Source organism: Panthera onca, chromosome X (genome assembly GCF_046562875.1).
Source record: "Panthera onca isolate mPanOnc1 chromosome X, mPanOnc1 haplotype 2, whole genome shotgun sequence".
NCBI lineage: Eukaryota > Metazoa > Chordata > Mammalia > Carnivora > Felidae > Panthera > Panthera onca.
This window is the reverse complement of record NC_138357.1, coordinates 118,013,658-118,038,444: the sequence shown is the minus strand read 5'-3', so window position 1 is coordinate 118,038,444 and position 24,787 is coordinate 118,013,658. Positions and strand designations below refer to the sequence as shown.

The 24,787-nt window shown below is 45.9% G+C and overlaps 1 protein-coding gene across 3 annotated transcripts in view; it reads right to left on the bottom strand.

Moving 5' to 3' along the window:
- Positions 1-19,191, bottom strand: part of ASB9 (ankyrin repeat and SOCS box containing 9) — a 29,203-nt gene extending 10,012 nt beyond the window's left edge. Inside the window, exons 1-3 of one of the 3 annotated variants that reach the window (XM_081793569.1) lie at positions 17,100-19,191; positions 9,659-9,738; positions 1,021-1,128 (exon numbers count right to left, since the gene is read on the bottom strand). In XM_081793569.1, the coding sequence (XP_081649695.1) occupies positions 1,021-1,128; positions 9,659-9,738; positions 17,100-17,190 (279 nt within the window). In that variant the 5' untranslated portion in view covers positions 17,191-19,191. The remainder of the gene's footprint in view (positions 1-1,020; positions 1,129-9,658; positions 9,739-17,099) is intronic. The other 2 variants (XM_081793568.1, XM_081793567.1) reach the window with 2 other exon arrangements.
- Between the last annotated feature and the right edge of the window lie 5,596 nt (positions 19,192-24,787).

Genomic DNA, 24,787 nt, shown 5'->3' with positions numbered 1-24,787 from the left:
CACGGTTTATCTATTAAAGTAACGAGGGTTATATTCACTTATTCACGTGTTTACCTATCTGGCTGTGCCCTCATGTAGTTTACGAAGGTCCTAAGAATCTTTATCCAGAGTTTAGGCACATAATACGTGCTCAGTGAATGCCGGTTGAGAGAATATGAGAAACTCACATATATATATATATATATATATATATATATATATATACACACACACACACACATATATATATACACACACACACATATATATACACACACACACATATATATATACACATATATACATATATATACATATATATGTGTATATATATATGTGTATATGTATATATATGTATATATGTATATATATATGTGTGTGTGTGTATATATATATATAATTTTCTGATCAGACTCGCCCATCACTTTCGAACATGGGGGACTTAGTTAATGGAAGACTTACTGGTCCCTACTTTCAAACGTAATGACTTTGTGTCTTCCTTCTCTAGGACCTCATTATGCCATCCTGATTCTCACCCTTCAAATAATAATCCTATACCTCACGTCTCTCAATCCTCACAAAACCACAAGAAGCTACATAACTTCCTTGTTATTTTCTCCCTTTTCTCAGACACAGAATCTTAAAGCTCAGAGCCTAAGTAACGTGTCCAAGTTTCCAATATTAGGAAACGGTAGACATGGTTTGAGACCATTATTCAGGTCTTATGGGGCCAAATGGTCTATGTTTTCCATAATATTTCATTACCTGCCAGCCTCAGGAAGGAAGGCAGATATCTAACAGGTGTTTCTCAGTAGTGACTGTTAAAGAATATGATATAGACGCAAATCATTACTTTCTAGCTAAAAACTCAATACTTCATCTATTGCTAAAGCAAAGAAGCTGATGGACGTTCAACTTTTGAAAACACCCCTCTTCAAACCTCAACTCAGGCTAGTCAAAAATGCTGGAAATTATTCAAAAGGGATAGAAGTACTCGTTTGTCATTCATGGTTTCTAAGACATTATTTGAGCTGCACTTACCTGAGCTCCATGCTTTAATAAAATGTTTGCACAAGAGACATGACCTCCAAGGCAGGCTTCATGGAGTGGGGACACACCATCTGCTGTGATGAGGTTCACAGGCCACCCCTGGAGAGGAAATGAGCAGAGTAATGAGTGCAAAGCGACAGTTCCGTAGGGTTGGTTTTGAGCCACAGATCCAGAGCTGTGACAATTCTTTTAAAGTCAACCTGGCTCACAGTCTGACAGTATGCTAAGGTATTCCTGATGACATAAAACAAACAAACAAGGAATTTTCATGCTCGCCAACGGCCATGTAAGTGAGTTAGGACTCAGGTCCGCCTCTAGTTGCCTCTTAAGATGACTACGTCTCTGGCCCTCACCGTGATTGCAGACTCCTATATAGGAGTCCCTCACCCAGGCAAATTGTGTCTAGATTCCTGACCCACAGACACTGTGAGCTAATATATGTCTATTACATTAAGCCGCTGGCTTTGGGGGTAATTCGTTACATAGCAAGAGATGACTAACACAGGGCCAAAGCATGAGGTGAACCCCCACAGGCAGAGGCAGAAAGTCCCAAAGGAGAGAGGCAAGTACATTCTTGCTCCAGGCGCTCGAGGACTAAAGAACCAAGAAAGTTGTCTGAAGGCCCTGGGGTTCATCAGCCTCTGGGGAAATGTGCTCTCCAGGAGATGGATTACGAGCCAAACCCAAGCAAAACATCAAAAGAGCTCCAGGAGAGGCTCTGCAGACCCCCCCGATGGTGGACTACATTATCCTTAACAGGAGGAAACTGAGTACAGTAAAAGTTCTTTTCCTCGGGACACATCGGTTAAGAAGCCGGTTAGTTTAAGTGATGACTTAGTGACACATTTAGCTTTTCTTCCCAGAAGAGTTACAATTTGCCTAAAACCATTCCAATAAATTGCTTCCCACATCAGCATTCCTAACACACGTTCTTCCACTTACGTGGACATTTATGAGTCAGTCAACCTCCCGATCACCCTGTCCTGTTGGCTTTTAGCCTCTGATGGGTGACCTCGTAGATTTTTGAGAGGTCCAACAATTCGGGGCATACACCTGAGTCCACAGGACCCTGAATCCAGAGCCCTTCTTTGTGTGGGCCTGAGGCGGGGGGATGGTTCTGGGAGACTAGAAACAATCCACTCGTAAATGAGAGATTCCAACATCCCTTTCAGCATTTTGCACCCCCCCCCCAGAGCTCTGCTATTCCCAGGGAGGGAAGGGACAATATCTTCCTTCCCTTTGTAACCTCACATCCCATCTGTACCCAATGTGCACTTCAGAAATGCTTACTGACCGCAACTCAAGAAGAACGGAGTTCTTGCATGTCTCCCTTTACAAGTAGTGCTCATGGGCTTCAGGGCGACATCTGCTATTTGATTTTATTATTATTTAACTGGAGGCATCCCCTCAAAGATTTGTTTTCAAATCCTTTTTTACCCTCCTCTCAGTGCTCCATATTTGTCCTATCTCTTCCACTCGCACTGCTAGAGCACACAAGAAATTCACAGCAAAATGTTACTTGCGTTTTTCCCCGTGCAACAGATCATGAGATGAAATGTACTCCTGCAGTCACCACTGCCATTTTTTTTTGAGACCACTGCCATTTCTCAGCAATCATTTAGGTACTTATACAAACACCCAGGTAAATGAAAATGCAAAAAAGAAATTAATCGCCACACAAAAACCTTTCACCACATATTACATATTCATATTACAAAGAGGTTCCTTTGCGTTAAGGTTCGCTTTGCAAACTCAGGACTCCGTGTACAGTTCGTCACTGAGCTACAGCTCCACTTTAAATGAACGGTGGCAATTTGTCTGAATTATCGACAAATCTGAATCGTATAATATTGTGAAGTAATTTTTAACCCATTACTTCATACAGGATCCAGTCCGTAATAGGTTCTCGGGGGGGGGGGGGGGGTAATGGATTAAATGGCTTACTTTAATTTTTCTATAATCAATTGTCCCTACTCTCAGTCTATAATCAGACGCTCTTTTTGATGGGTCCTTGAGGCTGGGCAGTATCGGGACACCCATGGGGAGGGACACAGTGCTCAGTACCTGGCGGCTTTCTGTCCCAGCCTCAAATCATACGCCCACAACTTTCAGACTACAGGGTTACACTTTTCCCCTTGTCCTATACTCAACTGACACATCGTTCTCTACACTCAGCACAGAGGAAGGTCATGAATACCTGTCTCTCATGTTCATCAGAATACACCAGTCCCTTCTGTAGCAAGGAGATCAAAGCCACTTGATGGGAGGACTTCCTACATTCCACTCTCTGCATGTCTCCAGTCTTTTCTACCATTGCTCCTTTCTCTGAGGCAGGAACAGGTGAGCTCACCCCAACAGCCTCACGGGACCTCACCCGGTCCCTCTGCCACCTCACGACTTTCTTTCGGCCACATCTCACATGCGTCCCCCCACTCTCTCCTCTTCAGGCAGACTTTCCTTTTGCATTTCAAAGTCTTCCCTTCCTCATTCCTCACCCTCTTCCAAACTTGCATCCAATGCTCTTCTTCCCTTTGCTTCCTCCTGCCGTTTTGTTTTTTTTTTTTTTTTTTCAGAAATAGCCTGCCCCCCTTTCTTTAACTTCTAGCCCTTCTCTCATCTACCAACACAATCCCACTGAAACTGCTTCTAGAGATCACCAGAGACTTCCTCCTTATTGAATCCAATATACGTCGCTCTAACCTCCGCCTCCTTCCACCTCTGAATTTGCTATGGGTTTATCCCAACCTTGTGAAACCTCTCCTCTGGCTTCTAAAACCAAGCTCTCCCTAAAAAACAAAACAAAACAAAACAAAACAACAAAAAAACAAAAACAAAAAAAAAACAGGCTCTATCTCTGGCCTCCTACTGTCCTTTTACTGCCTCTCTCACTAACTCTGTCCTTTTCCTCCAAATATCTCCTCATACAGACATTTCAGGGATTTGCCCTCAAATCCTTTCTTTGTCTCTCAATACTCTCCCCACATATGGTATACAGCTTTCAAAACAAAATCTCTACCCCTTGTACGTGTTTCTAACTCCCTGCTAAGACACAACCACCTAGGGACCCAACTAACCACATCAACTCACCCTCTGCCAACAACTGAGCTCTCCCTGAAAAGGGCTCCTTGTCTTGCCAGCCCTCATTCTCTGAATGGCACCACTATTCTTGTTCCATACCTCGGATGGAGACCTCGGAGGGAGGGTAGCAGAGTGATTCCCAAGTTCAAACGCTGGCACCATCCCCTAACAAGCAGTGCGGCCTTGAGCCGGTTACTTATCTCCCTCAGCCTTAGCTTCCTCATTTGTAAAATGGGGCCAACTGTACCTACCCTATAAGGTTGTTATGAGCACTAAGAAATGGTGTATACAAAATGCTTAGCGCTCGGTAACTTGTAGGCCGTCATCATCTGAGATTTCTTCCTATTCTTTATCACTTAGCCTTCAATCAGCTGCCACATCCTAAAGATCTGATGTTTTAGAACACCAGGATCTTTGCTAGTATCCACTCACTAGTGACTTAGCCATTTGAGGATTCCAGGGGGCAGCATAAGGAGTTTTATTCGAGGAGCTGAAAAGCCAGTCTTCACCACTCGCTCTCAGCGAGACCTTATTGCTAAGGTTCTTGGTCTTGGCCGTGCCTTGGAATCACTCGGGGAGCTTTTAAAGTCCTGATAACCAGGCTGCATCCCAGAGCACTTGCAATATAATCAAAGGACATAGAAGTCGGGCATCAGTATTTTTAAGAGCTCCACCTTATCCCAGACATCTCAAGGTGATTCCAAATGTGCAGTCCAGACTGAGAACCACCAAATTAAGGTCCCACTATGGTCAAGTGATTCCTTAATTGCTTTCTGCTGGCCTAACAAACTGCTATTGTTTTTTTTTTTTTCAAATAAATTTTTATGGAAGTGCAATAAAGAAAAGTTCATAAATCCTAAGCGTAAATCTCAGGGAATTATCATAAAGGAAATATACATCTCATCACTACACAGGCAAAGAAAAAGAACATTACCAGAAGCCCACATACACACTATCCAAATTATGACCCACCTCTCATCCACAAAGGCATCCACGATGCTGATCTGTAACACCATACGTTAATTTTCCCTGATTTTGAATATTATGTTCATTGAACCATGAAGTATGTATTTGTGTGTGTGCGCGTGGCTCCTTTCATTCAATATTATGCTTGTCACACTCATTTATTCGTCCATTTTCATTGCCGTACAGAGTCTCGTTGAGTAATATGCCATCATATATTTAACCATTTTACTTTTGATGGACACTGAGGTTGCTCTCAAGGTTTTTGTTCTGTTGCTCTTATGAATAATGCCACTATGAATAGACCTGTTTGTGCCCTTTGCTGAACACACAGACACACATACAGTAAAACCTTGGTTTGTAAGCACAATGAGTCCAGAAACATGCTTGTAAGCCAAAGCACTCGTAGGTCAAAGCAAACCTCAAGAACCATTGACTCAGTTGTGATCACGTGACATTCGGCATCACACTACTCGTATTGCAAGACATGGCTCGTTTATCAAGTTAAAATTTATTAGAAATGTTTGCTCGTCTTGTAATCACTCGCGGAACAAGTTACTTGCAATCGAAGGTCTTACCGTATCTGTGTCTGTTGCATACAGACCTAGAAGTAGAATTGCTGGGTTATGGGGTAGGGATATTTTCAGCTTTAGTAAATATCGCTTAACACCTTCCCAAAGTGATTTGTATAATTTATACTCCCACCAGCAGCATAGAGAGTCCCAGTTGCCCCACATTCTTGCCGATACTTGGTATTATCTGTCTTTTGAAATTTAACCCTTCTGGTGGGAGAAGCTGGCAATACAATCTCTCACTTGTAATCTGAATTATCCCAATGACTAACCAGCATAGTTTGATTTATTTGTTGAATATTTGGATATCCCTTTTTTATGAAATGCCAGTCCAAGTCTCTTGCTCATTTTTCTGTTGGGTTGCCTATCTTTTTTGTATTGATTTTAGACAAGGAATATGAGCCCTTTGTAAGATATGTGTGTGCGTGTGTGTGTATATACGTATACACATATGTATATAAATATATATACATATGTGTATTTACTTATATATTTATGTATATGCATATACATGTATATTTATATATGTAAAATGTTTTCTCACCTGTGGCTTGTCTCCTTGCTTTTTAAACATTGCCTTTTGATGAAGTTCTTAATTTTAAAGAAATCCAACTGATCAGTCTTTTTGTTCCTTTCCTTATACTATTTCTTTCCTGTCAAATGCCTGTCTCTCTCTCTCCTACACTGTCAAAATGGACTTTTTAAAAACAAATTCCTTGAACACAGTGGCTCTGCAGGAGTTTTTAGAAAACTACCAGTGTGGGGCGCCTGGGTGGCTCCATCAGTGAAGCGTCTGGCTCTAGACTTCAGCTCAGGTCATGGTCTCATGGTTCTGTGCTGACAGTGCAGAGCCTGCCTGGGATTCTCTCTCCCTCCCTCTCTCTCTGCCCCTTCCCCACTCACGCTCTCTATCTCAAAATAAATAAATAAACGTTTTTTAAAAAACCACCAATGCATGAAGATGGCCCTGGGTTAAATCAGAATACCTGGAGTGAGGCCCAGGCATTGTTATTGCTAAAAAATGTCCTGGATTATTTTAATGTGAAGCCACCGTGAAGAATAATGAGTTACGGATTCAGTTTCTCCCTTCTTGGGCCACATGAGAATTTCTTTTTCTTTTCTCTTTGTTTTACAGCCATCTCAATGTTTGGTCTTATTCCCCTTCCTAAAATGTGTTTGTTTGGTGTAGCACCTGTGTTTGTCACTATTCTTTGATCGTTATTAGAAGTGTCATTAGGGGCGCCTGGGTGGCGCAGTCGGTTAAGCGTCCGACTTCAGCCAGGTCACGATCTCGCGGTCCGTGAGTTCGAGCCCCGCGTCAGGCTCTGGGCTGATGGCTCGGAGCCTGGAGCCTGTTTCCGATTCTGTGTCTCCCTCTCTCTCTGCCCCTCCCCCGTTCATGCTCTGTCTCTCTCTGTCCCAAAAATAAATAAAAAAAAAAAAACGTTGAAAAAAAAAGAAGTGTCATTAGATCGTAGTCAGAGAATAAATACCATGTGTGGTGACGGTAACTGGAGTAGGTAAGTTACAGGACGTCACCTCGGTTCATTCTCACAAACCCACATAAGGTAACATAATAGACTGAATTTTTGGTCTTAATTCTGTATTCCCCTCTAGCAGTATAATACATTCACACCCTTGCCATCACCTCAGAGTTGACAAAATATAATTCCTTCATCCTTGACTTCAGACCCGAGCGTCTGACTTGCTTTGGCCAACGGGATGTTGGCAGATGTGACGTAAACAGACTGGAAGTCCTCGTGCCTGGTGGGGTTTTGCCCGGCCTTTTGCCATGAGAACAAGAGGGATGGGAGACACACGTAGCAGAGCTGGACCCGACCCACAGCTTGGAGCCAAGCCCAGCCTCGGCTGGCTGACCCAAAGACTCGTGAGCTAGAAATAAACGTTCATTGCACGATGCCACCGAGTGTGGGGTGCTCTGTTGCACAGCAGGATCTGACTAATACGGGTAGTTACTGGAATGCTCATTTTATGAAGGCAGAAATTGAGGTTCCAAGAAGACAACTTGCTCACATAATGCGATAGAGCTCGGATAAAGAAATGGTTCCGTCTGATGCGCACTAAACATATAAATACTGAATATAAATGAATGTCAGTCCAATTTAATAAGTGATATATAGAAGCTACAGCGATCATTTTTCATCCTATCAAAACAAGGTAAATGCTTCATTTTATCTGGGAAGCAGCTTAACGGCTTTAAGCTAGAGTTATGTGTTCCTCCCTATATTTCTATTGATAATAGGCCGCTGGTACCATAAACAGCTGAAGACAGTGGCTTAGGGTGGTCTCAAATTTTTCTTTAGAAATTGTTATCTCACAGAAGGATTTCTTACTCTAGATAGGCCCATGAAATTGGACTTTTTTTTTTAATTTAAAACATTTATTTTCACTAACAACTACCTAGGATGTACGATGTCCTTCCATTATGACTCCAGACAAAAAACCACAGTAGTAACAGCAGTATATAGGGCAATCACTGAGAGGAATAACAGATACTTATATTGCATTATTATTATTATTTTAATGTTTATTTTTGAGAGAGAGAAAGAGAGCACGAGTGAGCAGGGGAGGGGCAGAGAGAGAGGGAGGCAGAGGATCCAAAGCGGGCTCAGCGCCAACAGTAGAGAGAGAGAGCCTGAGGTAGGGTTCGAACTCACGAACTGTGAGACAATGACCCGACCTGAAGCTGGAAGCTTAACTGACTGAGTCACGCAGGTGCCCCACATCATAACTATTGTAGGTGTCTGAAATATCTCAAAATACACGCTCAGCCTACTTAGAAAATAGGGTAGTTATTAGCATCACCAACTAAATCTTATTTAATGCATTCTATATCACTATGTCACGTTTGATTTTTGTAACAATTTGATAGGTCTTCGGTATTGTGCTTTATGCATTTAAAACATTAGTCTGAGGGACATCTGAGTGGCTCTGTCAGTTGAGCATCTGACTTCAGCTTGGGTCATGATCTCACAGTTTGTGGGTTCGAACCCTGGGTCAGGCTCTGTGCTGACAGCTCAGAGCCTGAAACCTGCTGCGGATTCTGTGTCTCCCTCTCTCTCTCTCTCTCTCTGCTCCTCCCCTGCTCATCCTCTGTTTCTCTCTCCCTCAAAAATATATAAGCATTTAAAAAAATAAAGTATGAGGCTGAGAAGGGGCCAGACTGCCAAGTGAAAAGGTCTATAGTCTTTTCAGAAAACAGAACATTCTGAACAAAAACTTTATTAGAATTTTGAGTGGTGATTTAACCCACTTTTTTAAAAGTATCTTTGCGTAAGTTCCCAATAGTTTCAAACCAGCAAAACTTAAATCAGTGTGGACTGGAGATGACACCTGAGGAGCAGAGAAACGAATCTCAAACTGGGTGGAGCCACCATCACCTAGAGGTTCAATAACACTGAAAATGTCTTCAAAATTTCAAGATTACGTATTTAAAGAGACATTTCAAGCATTTATTTCACAACAGGGGTTTCCAACCTCAGCACTACTGACATTTGGGGGTGGAGAGTTTTTTGATGTAGAGGACCGTCCTGTGCTCCGTCCATGTTCAGAAACATCCTTGGTCTCTACCCACTAGATACCAGTATCACCCCCCCCCGACCCCCACTCCCAGCTGTGACAGCCAAAAATGTCTCCAGCCATTGTCAAATGTGCCCTCAGCGGTAAAACCGCCCCAGTTGAGACCAGAATGTGTCACGGGATAATTTTCAGGAATGCGGTCTACTGAATAAAGCGAAGGCAGCCTGAACGCACTCATCTGCCTGTTATTCACTCGATAGATATTATAGCACCTATTGCGTGCACAGGATTGTATTAAATTCTGTTATCACGCCAGCCTCCAAAGAAACGGTTCAAGGGGACAGGAATCACCTCATTTTGCCGACGAGGAAATTTATATCTTAATATCCGACTAAATGATTTTTTTTCTCAGTGTGGTGAACAGTAGGATACGCTTCATATTTATCTCTCTTTTTGCTTCCCCCAAAGCCACGTACCTGGTTGATGAGGCTTCTCAGAGACAACAGACGCCCTTGGATAGCAGCTTCGTGCATAGGAGACCAATCAGACACAATATCTGCATGGAAAGGGAAGAACAGGTTACCTCCTGTTCATGCACCACAGACCCGAGGCTCATCCTTGCTGGTCGGTAAGAGCCCAAGGGAGTCTTACTGGATGGAGACATCGGAGCCAACCAACCAAAACTCCCATGAGCCTTTCAGCATTTCTCCCCTCCATTGATGCGGCTAGTACGCATTTTATTTGAAAGGTCTAGATAGCTAAGGAAAGAACTACAGCCAGTATCCAAACAGAGGACAAAAGGGGTGGGTTGAGATGGGAGAATACTGGACTCCCATTTACCCAGTGGTTTCGAAGGCAAACGGTCTGTTTAGGTAAGTGAGAGCCTCACCAATTAGCAGCATTAGCGTGCTAAACTGCGGTTGCCAGCCTAGCTTCCTGTATGACATACAAACTCTGGTGTCTCAGCAAACAGCGCCACAGACCGATGGTAGTAATCGTGTGATTACACGCACCATTAGGTTTGAAATCAGATCGACACAGAACTCTATCTGTTTATGGATTACCTCCTGTCCCAGTATCAGGCACAAATTAGAGTTTGCTCTGACCTTGTAACGGGGGACATTATTTACCCCAAAAGGCAGCACGCCAATGGGGTTAAAGAGAGGCCTGGATTCAGACCTGTGTGGCTGCTTCTGAGCTGTGGGTCCCTGGACAGGCTCTGAGCCTCAGTTTCCTTCCCTGTCATGTGAGGACAGCAATACACTTACCCGTAACTCAATACCTATTAGCTACTATCATTATCCTGCCCTACCATTAATCAGCGTCTGGATTATACCCCACCAGCACTGCTATTAAAAATGGCAAAATTATTCTACAACCGTATGGGAAGGATACACACTCTTAGGAAGGAAGCCTATAAGCCCTATGCCAACACATGAAATTAAATGCTCTGCTCTCTTGAACTGAATGTGGAGGTAACCCGCATGAGGCACAGAGCGGAGCTTTCCTCATCTCGAGCCGTGTTCTGATTTCCAGAACAAACACAGGAAGTCAGAAGGTGAGGAGGCCCGTCTGATACGAGGCACGCCTTGGAAAGGAACTGGTGTCTCCTAAAAGCGAAGGACGCCTAGGGAACCAGAGAAGTTGCTAGTGCCTTACCAAATGAAAAGCCAGAAAGGAGGAGGCTAGCACACTTTGTACTTAACACGTGTTGGCTGAGGTCGGCCTGCTGTCCAGACAGGGCTACCAATGCCCTGGAAAATCTGTCCCAGGGAGCAAATTACCATCCTTCCAGATGGATTCATGAAGCATTTACAGGTGAGAGGAGGCTGAATGAACCTGCCCACACACTGTCCGCCCAGTGCTTTCTTCTGGGGTCACTAAGAGTACCTAAGGTCAAACGGCTTTTCCGCGACCTCCCAAAACCATATGCTCAACACAAACTTCACGTACTCACGGCGCCCTCTGAGGATCCGGATCCTCTCAGGAAAAATATCGCTGTTTCTAGTGGCCGGGGGCCTACAATTCAGACTGCAGATGTGGAAAGATTTCTCTCCAAATTAGAAGTAAAAGGACAACGAATTCTGCACTGTTGGCACGAATGCAAAATGCCACCCGCACAAAATCTTGAGTGAGAAGAAAGAGCCAAAAATCGAGAAAGGTTTGGAAAATCAGTTTTAAATAAATGTGCAAATGGACCCTAATGGATCGTGGTCTCTTAAAGCAAGCTCAGATGATTAGAGTTGACAGCCTCAACAGTCCAGGCAGGTAATTTGGGTCCTAAATTCGAACTCTGTTCAGATGCCATAAAAATGAGACAACGGTATTATCCAGTGGAGACAAAAATGGGCTTTGTTTTGGATTCATTTATCATGAAACCATTACTCCTTCTATTTACAGTAAATAAGGAATTCTGTACTCCCCTAAGAGGGAAAAAAAGGATATCTGAAGTTGTGGACCCCTGCTTCGGAATGTAGTATTTACAAAGCAGACTAGTTTGTGTCACCGAGAAGCGCAGGCCGTTGCCCCGGTACATGTGCCGGGGTGGGGGGAGGGGGGGGGCTGACGGTCTGCACCCATCTATGTGACTAACGGCTTGATTTATAATCCACATACCATACAATTCACCCATTTAAAGTGTACAATTCGGGGATGCCTGGGTGGCTCAGTCGGTTAAGTGTCTGACCTCAGCTGAGGTCGTGATCTCGAGGTCCGTGGGTTCGAGCCCCAGATCGGGCTCCGTGCTGACAGCTCAGAGCCTGGAGCCTGCTTCGGATTCCGTCTCCCTCTCTCTCCGCCCCTCCCCTGCCCATGCTCTCTCAAAAAAAAAAAAAAAAAAATTAAAAATCTTTTTTAAGGGCATAATTCATCGGTTCTCAGAAGATTTGTGGAGTTGTGCAACCATCACTCTGGTCAATTTGAGAACGTTTCCATCGTCCCCAAAAGAAACCCCTTGCCCACCAGCAGTCACTCCCCATGTTTGCTCTCCCCCACCCCTACACCTGGCAACCCACGATCTACTTTCTGTCCTTATAGATTGGCCTGATCTGGACATTTCACGTAAATGGAATCACATAGTATGTGGTCCTTGGTGACTGGCTCCTTCCACCCAGCATAATGTTTCAAGGTTCATCCGTGTTACCATATGCATCAGTGATTCATCCCTTTTGATGGCCAAATAATACCCACTGTATAGAGAAACCACATTTTATTTGTTCATTCATCAGTTGGCGGGCATCCGTGTCGTTTTTACTTCTTAGCTGTTATGAATAATGCTGCTGTGAACATTCACGTGCCCATTCTTGGGTGGCCGTTTTCAGTTCTCTTGGTTTCGTACCTAGGAGTAGAAGTGCTCTAGGACACGGAACCCGATGTTCAGCCTTTTGTGGAACTTCCAACCTATTTTCCAAAAACGGTTGTACCAACGTATCTTCCCACGAGAAGTGTATGAGACTTCCCTTCGTAATTTAAAGTCATTTCGGACTAGCGTTTGGTGAACCTATCATAGGGTGTCCGTCGCTCCTGCCCAGGAGAAAAACTGGGGTCCTTGGAAAGCCAAACTTCAGAGACCTCAACAGGTCTCTGAACAGTTGGGTGATTATGTAAAAGCTTAAAAATGTGACAGCGGATATAGGGTTTTTTTTTTTTTTCTAGCATTGAGGGCATGGAGATATGTACACACACACACACACACACACACGGTTCCGTAAACACCATAATTTGCAACATGGACTAGTCCAAACACACACTCTCATTAGCTCTCGAAAACACTGAAGAGACAGCTGAGAAGTCCATCCTGTGTGATCCTGCCTGGGAAGCTCAGGGAGAGGTTTCTCCAGGGGTTTCCAGAGCCCACACCCGAGCAGGCAATGAGCTACAGGCAACACGCGCAATTAAACCCAGAAGCAGCTGTGCCCGCCTTCCTGCTAACAACCAGAGGGCGCAGAAAGGGCAGGAAAGGGGACCTATTCCTGCCAAAACACGGAAATGCTCCCAGTAGGAGGCTGGATGAAGAGGCCACTCAAGGTCACCACCCCCCCCCCTCCACTTGACCCCACCACCGGCTTTGAAATTCAAGGGCCGTGATCTGTATCCAACCCCTCGTCCAAGCCCTGAGTATATATTAAAGATTCCTCCCCAACACTTGCTCAGCCAGGGTCTAAGGGTTTTACTGCCAAACACTAGATGCCAAACGGGGTCACTGGCAATGCCACAGATGCAGTAGGGGCGGGCGGCTCTCCTAACGAACCCACTCCACACGCCCTCCAATTAGTGCCATTAAACCTACCTTTCTTTTCAGTCGAGTCTCCGTCAAACCCTACAGCACATTAGGAAGGAGGCCATTTCGTTTTTATTGCAATCTCTGGAATGACTTTGTAAATTTCCATCACTTCAGAGGAGACTGGTACACGCAACATTCTGCCAGGTCAAGGGGCAAAAAGGGAGGCTGGGTTGCCCTGAGGGGGCAGAGCACCTGCCTCGGGTCGATGGCACTGCAGAGAGCCGGGCGCCGGGTTTACAGCTACGGTGGGGACCCCGGTTGGATTCCAGGACAAATAAAAAAGAGGAGAGAGAGAAACAGAGTCTCACGGAAACAGGAAACAGAAAGGCCCACTGAGGCAACGCTGGGCGAGTGAGGCCTGTCCACTGTAATTCTTGCTCCGGTCCCCCCCCACCCCCACCCCAGTCTCTTCTTTCTCTGTCTCTGTCTCTCTCCCCCTCGGGCCACTTTCTGCGCAGGGACCTCACATCATCACCCATTCTGTCTCCTCGGGCAGGTTTGCTCCAGAAAAGCTGTCCCTGCTGAGGCACCCCGAGATCTCAAAATCCGCCACGAGAGCCCAGAATTCTTCCCTTTCCCTGCCTGTGCTTGCCTGTCTTCTGTTTAAAATGGGAGCCCACTCTCTCCAGGGTGGGCTGGATCTTGTGCGGAAAGAAATGTCTCCAAAAAAACCTGCTGGATGGACACTACAAACGGGAACCGTGGTTACCTGCTCAGTGGGTTATGGGTGGTGTTTAGTTTCTCCTTCAAGGTATTTTCCAAAGTTTTTTTTTTTTTATTTTTTAAGTGTTTTTCTTATTTATTTACTTGAGAGAGAGAGCGAGAGAATGCAAGAGGGGAGGAGTAGAGAGACAGCGAGACACAGAATCGGAAGCAGCTGTCAGGGTCCGAGCCGTCAGCACAGAGCCCGACGCGGGGCTCGAACTCACGCGCCTCGAGATCACGACCTGAGCCGAAGTCGGACGCTCAACCGACTGAGCCACCCGGGCGCCACTAAAAGTTTCTACGAGTGGATATGAATTGGTTTCACCCGAGCCGCCGTATCAAAGTACCACACAGTGGTTGGTTTCAAACGACAGAAAGGCGCGGTCGTGTAGATCTGAAGCCTAGAGGTGAGGAACGAAGGCCGTGCCGTGTGCAGAGGCTCTAAGGAAGAATCCTTCTTGGCCTCTTCTGGCTTCAGGTGGTGGCCACCATCGTCGTTGGGTCTTTTGGGCGCACGCATCACCCTAATCTCCGCCTGTGCCGTCACAATGCTTCTCCCCGTGTCTCCCGTCTTCTTCTTACAAGGACACCAGTCGTCGCATCAGGGCCCACCCTCCCCCAGTATGACCCCATGGTAACTAATTACATCTGCAATCCTATTTCCAAATAAGGTCACATTCTGAGGTGCTGGGGGTTAGGGCTGCCACGAGTCTTTTGGTGGGGGGGGAGAGGGGGGGACACAATTCAACCCGTAACAAGGTATGTTCGGCGGGGGAGGGGGAAGACATTCTTATTTTGCTCCTGGGGCAGAGGATTCAAGCGTTAATCTCGACGAGGAGCCGGTTGCCTCGTGCACAGCCTTTGCTCCCTTCCTCCAGAGTAGGAGGTGGAGACAGACCCGCAGGGAGAGGCCGGAGCCGGGCCGCAGAGCTCCCCCAGGCCAGCCACTGGTTCCCCTCCGATCGGCCCTGTGCCGGGAATAAGCCTCACCTGAGCCGAACTTCTCGGAGCTTCTCCACGTGGCCGTTTGGAAACAGCATTCCGGGTGCTTCACATTCCACACTTCGCCAAGGTCAAGATTTCAGAAGCATAAACAGAGGCGACTGGGCTAGAATGGAGGTGGCGGCCCGGCGGCAGGCCTGACGCCAAGCAGGGGAGAGAGAGGTTCCACCCGGGCAGGGAGCGGGAGAAAGCCCTGGAGGGCTGCGTGGTGGCGGCGGCGGGGCTGCGTGTGGAAGGCGAGTAGGACTTTGCCAGTCAGACGCAGAGGAGGAGGTGGGAGAGCAGAGGTGTCCTGCCACTACCTTTTGACTTCTGCTTCTTCGGAAACTTGTCTTCCTTTTAGTTCCTGTGGAATGACAACCCCCGACCCCCTCCCTGCTTCTCTCACTCACCGGTGCGGCAGGCTCCGCCGTGGCTCTCCATATGCATGAGAGTTGGAGAACCAGTGGATTAGCCCAACAATTTCCCATGACCCCACAATCCATCCTGGCTGCGGCCGCCAGATTCATTTACTTACGGTTTTCATCATTGCCAGATCTCCACTCCAGAACCATCGATGGCTCCCAATTGCCTGCCTCATGAAGGCTAAACGCCACCTAGCCTTTGTAGCTCCATTATCTAGTTCCATCTCTCCAGAGTCGTTCTCAGCAGCAGCCTCCCTAAGACTCTCTGCATTCTAGTTGTGACACTTTGTCCACTTTTTAAGCACCATACCTTTGAGTATATGGACACCCGCCCTCCCCTACCCACCAATCGGGCCCCAGACGGAGATGGATTAGGATCTTTAGAACCCTAATCAGTGAAAACGGCTTGGCACCCCTCTCTCGAGTGGAAATAAAAATAAACCCAATACTTAGGTGTAAAAAAATCAGGTGGGGAAGTCTTCCAAATTATGGATTCTTTCCCATATTGACCTGGAAATACAATTTGCTGCTTTAAAAGTACAGTTATCAAATTCATTTTTGTGAAGTAATTTTGGGGGCCACTCTGCTTTCTACTGCTCCAAGTTTGTGCTCAATAATCTGATTAATCCAGTTCTCCCTTTGCGGATCCCAATCCTACTCACTGTGGAGTGAGTCAGCTTCTTTGACGAGCAAAATCGGATAAATGAATGAATGCATGAATGAATGAGCAGTCCTCTCCGCTCAGTTAGTCAGAGGGAAGGCATGTTGTATTTTATTTTTTTCTGTTTTTTCCCTTTCAGCAGCCGCACTCTAGGAGAGGGGTAAGTCCTACCTGACCGCCGGGGTCCCTATAGACAAGCGTTGTGGGCAGTTTTGCTGATAATCTGAACCTGAATGTAATGATCTCGCCTCTAATGCTTAGACCCATTTTTCGGCATCCCTCCGGTCAGCGGGCACCTGCTGAACGCTCACAAGAAATGACAGTTGCCCAGAGGCATGAATCTTGATAGTCGTCAAGGACACCACCTAACAGTTGAGAATCACACCCGAAAGACGCTTCCCCAAAGTTAAAACAAACAACAGTCTCCTTTCAAGGCGAATCAATCAGTGCTCAATGTCTGAACATCATTTATAAAGCCAGCCCCACCTAAACGCCAAATACCTAAGACCTTTTCATAAGTGTTTTGGCAGTAAAAATGTCCTAGTTATGAGAAACTTTTGTGCCTCCAGTGTGATATATGTGATACATTTGACCCACACAGTGTAATTCCTCGGAGCTCAAGTTTTTACTGGTGAGTAAACGGTGACAGTTGACTTTGTGTGGTCTCTAGGACTCTGCAGATAGAGGTAAAGGCGTTAATGACAAGCGTGTGAAGGATATATACCAGCAAGCGGTGGCCATCTGTCCGGTAGCTGCCCCCTGGACACGCCTCGGACAGAGCCACTGAAATCACCCCGCCCTCTTCTCTCCTAATCGCATCAGCCAGCCCCCCAGCACTCTGATTCCGGAGCCCCTGGACTCACCCCCCATCCATGGGTTTGAAAAGAAACTGGTGTCAGGAGAGTCTTCTGGTCTCAAGGACTTACTGCTCCTGCCCCCTGGCTTGCCGTCCATGGTGCTGTTTCCTAGGCCAGGAGCGGTCCGTGTTCCACTTCAGTTGTTCACAGAACTCCAAGTTCCATGCTCCTGGGATTCCAGGGCTGAGGCTGGCTGAGCCGCACCGTCCTGGGCAGACGGTAGAGAACAGCAGAGAACAGTACAGGCAGGGTAATCTGAGCACTACCTGTGGTCAGACAGACGCACGCGCCCAGACGCGCACTCGCGCGTGTACACACACGCGCGCGCACACACACACACACACACACACACACACGCTCCACCTAGCTGGCTGGAGGCTGGCCAAAGCTCACAACAGCCCCCCAGCCCAAGTCTGCAAAGTTGCTGATGTCACGTCCTTTCCCAAACTGAGACCAATCAGTGAGGAAGCCTTGGGGTTTATCAGGAAGGAAAGCCAGTTTGTAACTTTTGGAGAGCACAGGGAACAGGGTGGGGGTGAAGGAAACCACTCCCGGCTGCACTGTTGTGTTCACTCTGCTGGGATTTGCTTGTTCTGGGGGGTGGGGGGGGGGGCTTCTCATTGTTGACAAAGCCCCAGAACCCAAGAGCTGAGAAAGCTGGTTTCGCTGCAGCCCCGCTGAATTGCTTGCACAGCAACACGCCATCTGCACATGTGGTTTCAATTTTTCTGGGAGTTTCTTATGGGAAAATGTGTCTATATGTTACAAAAATGCTCCTTGGGAAAGAACTTCTATTTTCTTCCCTCTGACTACAGGGAGTTCACTACATGTCCCTTCGCCCTCCCTCCACACATTATATTTTGACTTCTAAATAAATAATTAACAGTTGCTGCTGGAAAATGGATTGCCAGGTGGCCCCGGGTATGTGGAAGAAACCTGCCACTTTGTTAATTATAAAAAGCTTTACTCTGGGAAGTTTTCACCTGTTTGCCTTTCCAGAACAGTGGGTTGCGGTACACTTGTCTTCTCAGGGGAACCCAGTTTCCCCCCACCCCCGGGGGCTGGTTCAGGCTGAGGCCATCCCTAGGCTCCCACTGCGCCTCTTTTCTGGGTGGAAGGGGACCTTTGCTTGCAGTTAGGGGAGTCCCTGAGTTAGTGTCGAGCATGGTCTGTCTCTGAAGTGACTGCGGATTTTTTTTTTTAACGCCAAAGATGCAGCCTATTTCAGATTTATGGGTCCTCGACTGGAACACATGGCAGCCATCGTTCACAGTTGGAGGCGTGGCCTCCATATTTCAAAATGCATTTCCGTGCACACGTACGTATATGCATTTATCCCTTTACAATTTTTCACACGAATGCCATTGCATTACCATATCGCTCTCTGCCCGTGACACTTCTTCCGTCTCGGAGATCTTTCCATTTTAGCACGTATGGCTGTCCCTCTCTCCATTACGGTGCAGCATGCCACATGGCTCAAAACTACTTTACTGTTCCCCCATGATGGAGGCAGAAGGTTACCATCTCTTCTGTTACTATATTACCACCGCGGTCCATAATTTTGTTTAAGTGGCTCTGTGCACGGGTGCAAGGGTTTCTGGAGGAGAGATTCCTGAGTGGAAATGCTGGCTCGCAGGTGCACTCGTGCACATGCCATGATTGCTGCAGGAGCGAAGACACACAGAGAAGTGAGTACAAGCCAAAAGGGAGAATTCTGAAGATCAGTGACTTGTATCAGTGTCCGTGCACATCTCCATTGCACTGCAGGCTTGCAGAAAGCTGTCACTGGGGAAAGTGGGCAGAGCTACAGGAGAGCTGCTTGTATGATGGCTTACGACTGCGTGAAATCTACAATTATCTCAATACAGATGGCGTTCTGAAAGAAAGAGGCTGTTCGTTCAAAACTGAGAGTGGCGCCTGAGTGGCTCGGTCGGTTGAGTGTCCGACTCTTGATCTCGGCTCAGGTCATGATCCCAGGGTCGTGGGATTAAACCCTGCCTCGGGCTCTGTGCTGAGCGTGGAGCCAGCTTGGGATTCTCCCTCCCTCCCTCTCATTCTCTCTCTCTGCCACTCTATCCCACTTGCATGCACTTTCTCCCTCTCTCTAAAAAAAAAAAAAAAAAAAATGATAAAATTGACAGACATACTGCCAAATTGCCCTCCAGGTCTCTGCAGAATTAACTGAACGGGCCACAAGCGGATAAATTGTACACTACTCCATCAGGAGAAGATTTGAAGAACTATCAAACTTGTCTTTGGCAGAGACTGAGAAATTTACTCCCAACGTAGACCGAATGATAAGGAGTTAAACAGAGAGGCACAATGGGGAACCTGGCTATTATCGCCATTCTTTGAGCAAAATCTTCATGGTACAGCTTCTTTATTTACTTTTAATTAAACTCCAAGAAGATAACATCTTCCCAGATTCAAATTTAAGTTTATTGTCCAACGTGACAATAAAGAGGATTTCCGAGTTGTTGCCTTAGTACCTGGGAGGGAATTAATCAGCTTTTAACCTTCTCACTAGATTTATAATGTTGGTCACCCCTCGTGAATATTGGAGAATGGGAACTGACTTTTTTTTTTTAACTGTTTAACAACACTTCCAGTCAGGAATTCAAAAACGATTACAAGAGAAAGTCATGCATTTATAGGGATTTATTTGAGGACAAAGTTGAATGGCAAGCATATGAGCCGTGATTATAGAACAGGTTGGCTTACGACAAGCCACAAGAAGAGAACAAGCTTACGGACTTCTAGTCGTCCCTGTGTGCGTGTGTGTGTGTGGGTGTGTGCGCGTGCACGCGTGTTCAGGAAACTTGGTCCAGGTTAGGTAAGAAAAAAGAATGATGCATGGCCTACAGCGGTAAGGCCACAGTCATTCCTTATCCAGTACAGTCTTAACACTAGCCAGGGCCTCTGCGGCCCCCTCACCTAGATGTCCACGGCTGACATCACTCATGGGTTCTGAGACTCTTTCCTCCCGAGGCCCTGGGGAGCCTGGAAAGTCCCCTCCAATCAGTCAAAGTCGGCCCGGGAGCAGAAACCTCTGGTCATTCCAGCCAGCAACCTCTCTAGCACAAGACCCTTAAACCCCAAAAGGTACACCTCCCCTCTGATAATTTGGAACGATCTGTGTCTCCCGCAAAAAGCCTTGCTGTTTCTCTTGCTCTTGCATAACTGTCTGCATGCTGAGCTAGCTGGTGTTTCTACTTGAGACGGCAATCACTCGTCCCCACTCCATCTAGCAGTACAATAAGATTCAAACAAGGATGTGTCCTTTAAAATCTGGCATAATGCAGTATTCTTGAGAAAACCAATCACACAAATCAAAACCGAGAGTCGACATCCACAATGGGGCTGGATTCTTCAAAAATGCCAACGGCACGAAAGACCAGAGTGGGGGTGGGAAGGCTTTCTAGCTTAAAGGAGAAAAAAGTGACTTGGTGACTAAATACATGCGTGATCTTTGATCAGATTGTGACTGGGGGTGTGGCAGGGGGGCAGGGACAAGACGTAAAAGGCATCAATGCCACCATCGCTGAAATTTAAATATGGACTGAGATCAGATCATCACAGTGCCTCGCCGTCAGGTCTCCTGCATGTGATTGCTGCCCCGAGGTTGCACAGAGGAGTCTCTGTGTTCCTAGGAGATGCACGCTGAAGTGCTGGGGGCAGAGCCACGTGCAGCTTGACACAAAGGGAAAGATGTGTGCCCCTTTGTACACGTTTTACACCCAATGGAAGAAGCCAACGCAAGCTCTACAGTCAAAACCCAGGAGTATACGTAAAGACCACATTGCCCAATCTGTTCACAAGCCAGTGGCATTCCTCACGTGCCCAACAGCCACAAGTCCCAGAACCTTCGGCTGAGTGGAAACACTCTTCTTGTTGCACAACTATGTAAGCCTGTAAAACAAACAATAACGTGTCTTTGTTAACATTTTTGACATTTTGGTCATTGTGGGCTTTTTTCCTTAACACTGAATCTTTTTTTTTTTTAATATTGCACTAAAATATTTACTTTGGGGCGCCTGGGTGGCTCGGTCGGTTGAGCATCTGACTTCAGCTCAGGTCATGATCTCGCAGTTCATGAGTTCAAGCCCCACATCGGGCTCACTGCCGTCAGCCCGTCAGCGTAGAGCCCGCTTGGGATCCTCTGTCCCCTTCTCTCCACCCCTCCCCCACTTGCGCTTTCCCAAAATTAAATAAATACTTTTTAAAAATATTTACTTTGATGATAGAGTTTCTTGGTGCCGCCCCCTTAGATTTTTTGCCCCACTCACCTCCTGTAATCTTGGCCCTGGTGAACAATCATGATGTCCACAGTTTATTCACAAATGGCTCATCTAAAATTATTTGTATACGTATTAGTTATACGCGGCTTACATGCATATATATTCTACAGGTGTGTGTACACACATGCATACGTATATGTACATATACACACGTGTATGCATATACACAGAGGTAAGCAAATGTGGCAAAATGCTAACAATTGGTGAACTGAGGTGAGGGGTACACAAATATTCGCTGTATTATTCTTGTAACTTTTCTGTAAGCTGGACAACTTTCAAAACAACAGTGGTGGGGGGGAAATTACTACATAAAAATTCAAAGCAGGTATATGTTTTTTCACCGGTTCAACTCATGTTAAAATAGGACGCTGCGATTTTTAGCGTGACTCATGTATTCGTCCTAATATGGCTCTGCTGAAGGAAGGAGATTACTCCACGTGCAAATGTCCATGCGGGAGCAGTCCCTGGTGACCACATGTGATGGGGGAGCTCGGGAGATCCCCCAGTGCTGGGAGCACCCTTCCCTAACAAGCTGTGGTTATTCCACGATTCATCCCTCACCACGTTAAGGGCGCCAAATCGGCTCAGCAGTGAGCATTGTTACTGAAAAAAGTTACCGCCTGTAAACCTCCGGTTTATGTGACACGGCGATATTAGAGATATTAGGGAGGAGAATTACTTTGGGAGAAATGGCTCCTTAATAAAAGGCAAACAAAAAACAGAGACGCTGAATGACATACCGAACCTTTTAAATAATTTAAGGGGTTTTGAGCGAGTTGAGGCTTAAACTTCAAATAAAACAGGCAAGCTGACTTTTTTTGAAATAAGGCAGATGACGGATACCGTCAGATAAGTGACGAATGGGTAGACAGATGATAGACACAGGGTATACAGATCAGCATATTAGGTGTCTATATAGAGAAACATGGTATATGGATCGCTGATATTGGGTGTTCATGCAGTTTTGAAAATAGTTTTCCCTTCAAGTGATTCATTGTGTCAAATTCAAATTATTTTAAACTCTTATTTTAAATAGTTTTCCTAATCAGTAAATCCCACCTCTGAACACCTTCCAAGAAACACTGCAAACATTTAAAAAGATGTATTAAAAAAATAAACCAGTTCACACTAGTGTTGTTTGTAAGAGTCAGAAATCAGAAAAAATCTAAGTATTCCAACAATACGGACATAGCTAAAGAACAGGACACAACCCTTTAATAGGATAGGTTCGAAAGGTCTGAAACTTAGAAAATCATTACAGTATGGTTTTGGGGGAAAGTAGGCATCAAAAACACTTTTGAAACAGGATCACGACGTCAGGCCAGGCAAAGGAAGTGAAACAAAACAAAACAAACCTGATATACCGCAAGAAATCACTAAAACCTTAATAGTAAAAATTAACTAACCAATTTTATTTATTTTTTTTTTATTATTTTTGGGACAGAGAGAGACAGAGCATGAACGGGGGAGGGGCAGAGAGAGAGGGAGACACAGAATCGGAAACAGGCTCCAGGCTCCGAGCCATCAGCCCAGAGCCTGACGCGGGGCTCGAACTCACGGACCGCGAGATCGTGACCTGGCTGAAGTCGGACGCTTAACCGACTGCGCCACCCAGGCGCCCCGTCCAATTTTAGACACCTACCTGAAAAATCCTTTTAAAATTCAGTCACCCTGACAGGGACCTCGCCTAATCACCTTATCTAAAACAGTAGCTCTCACCACCACTCTTTAATCTGCTTTTTTTTTTAATCACTTTCCTGACACGATCATATATGTGTGTGTGTTGCTTAGTCCCACGAAAGGACCCTGGGAGCAAGGACCCTATCTATCTTTTCCACAGCCTTAGTGTCTGGGTAAAAATGTGTTGAATGAATTAATTGAAAAGTCAGCCTAGAGCACTTCAGATGTGATGGAGATTGTAAAGAATTACACCATTTGAGGAGTAAAACATCACACATCCTGTGAAACATGGAATAACCTATAATAGCGTTAAGAACCTCCAGGGGCGCGTGGGTGGCTCAGTCAGTGGAGCGTCCGACTTCAGCTCAGGTCGTGATCTCGCAACTTGTGAGCTCGAGCCCCGCGTCGGGCTCTGTGCTGACAGCTCGGAGCCTGGAGCCTGCTTCCAATTCTGTGTCAACCTCTCTCTTTGCCCCTTCCCCACTTGTGCTCTGTTTCTATCAAAAATAAATAAAATATTTTTTTTAATTAAAAAAAAAAACCAGAACCTCCAAAAGCAAGCAATATAAACCAGATGATTCCATCTGATGGCCTAATTCTAACTTGATGGAATGTGGGACTCAACGGGAATTTAAAGACTATTTCATGTCCTATCTCTGTAGTCATAAGTCATAAAACATTACAATTCCAAGACAAGGTCCAGGGATCTGGGCCAGTTCGGCATCCACATCTTTCTGGAATCAGAAGAATCGGTCTGGTAAAGGGTCTCTCGGGACTCAGTTCAGAATTAAAGTGCTCCCCGCGACACAAAACACACCTACCAGAGCTGAGAGGTCAGACGCTTAATTGACCGAGCCACCCAGGCGCCCTTGAAGTGATATTTTGAATATATTAGGTTAAATGAAATTCATTATTAAAATTAATTCCACTTCTTTTTTTTACTTTCTTTAATGTGACTGCCATACGATTTTAAATGATACGTGTGGCTGGCATGTTTCTGTTAGTGCTGTTCAAGACCTTTTTCTGATTTTCACAACTTTGGAATATCAAATAAGTTAATTAGAGGGGCACCTGCGTGGCTCAGGCAGTTAAGCGTTTGACTTCGGCTCAGGTCATGATCTCACAGTTCGGAGGTTCGAGCCCCGCGTCGGGCTCTGTGCTGGCAGCTCGGAGCCTGGAGCCTGCTTCGGATTCTGTGTCTCCCTGTCTCTGCCCCTCATCTGCTCACACTCTCTCCCTCTAAACAGTAAATTAAAAAAATATATTATCGTTTCAATGTGTAATCAACATCAAATTAATAAAATATGTCACGTTATTTTGTACTGCATCTTCAAAACATTGGTGTATTTTTTATACTCCATCACATCTGCGTTCAGCCCAGCCACCATTTCAGCTGCTCAACAGCCGAATGTGTCTAGTGGCTTATGTACTGAATAGCCCAGATTTAGAGCAGTGTTCCACAGTCTCAGCACTACTGACATTTGGGGCCTGGTAATTCTCTGCTGTGGGGAGCTGCCCAGTGTACCTAAGATGATTCGCCGCACCTCTGACCTCCACCCACTAGATGTCAGTAGCACCCCTCCCTCAGGTGTGGCAACTAAAGGTGTCTCTACCGACAAATGTCCCCGAGTGGGGGGGTGAAGGTAGGGCAAAATTATCCCCAGTGGAGAATCAAAGGGCTAGAAGATCTGGAGGAAAAAAAAAAAAAAAAACACG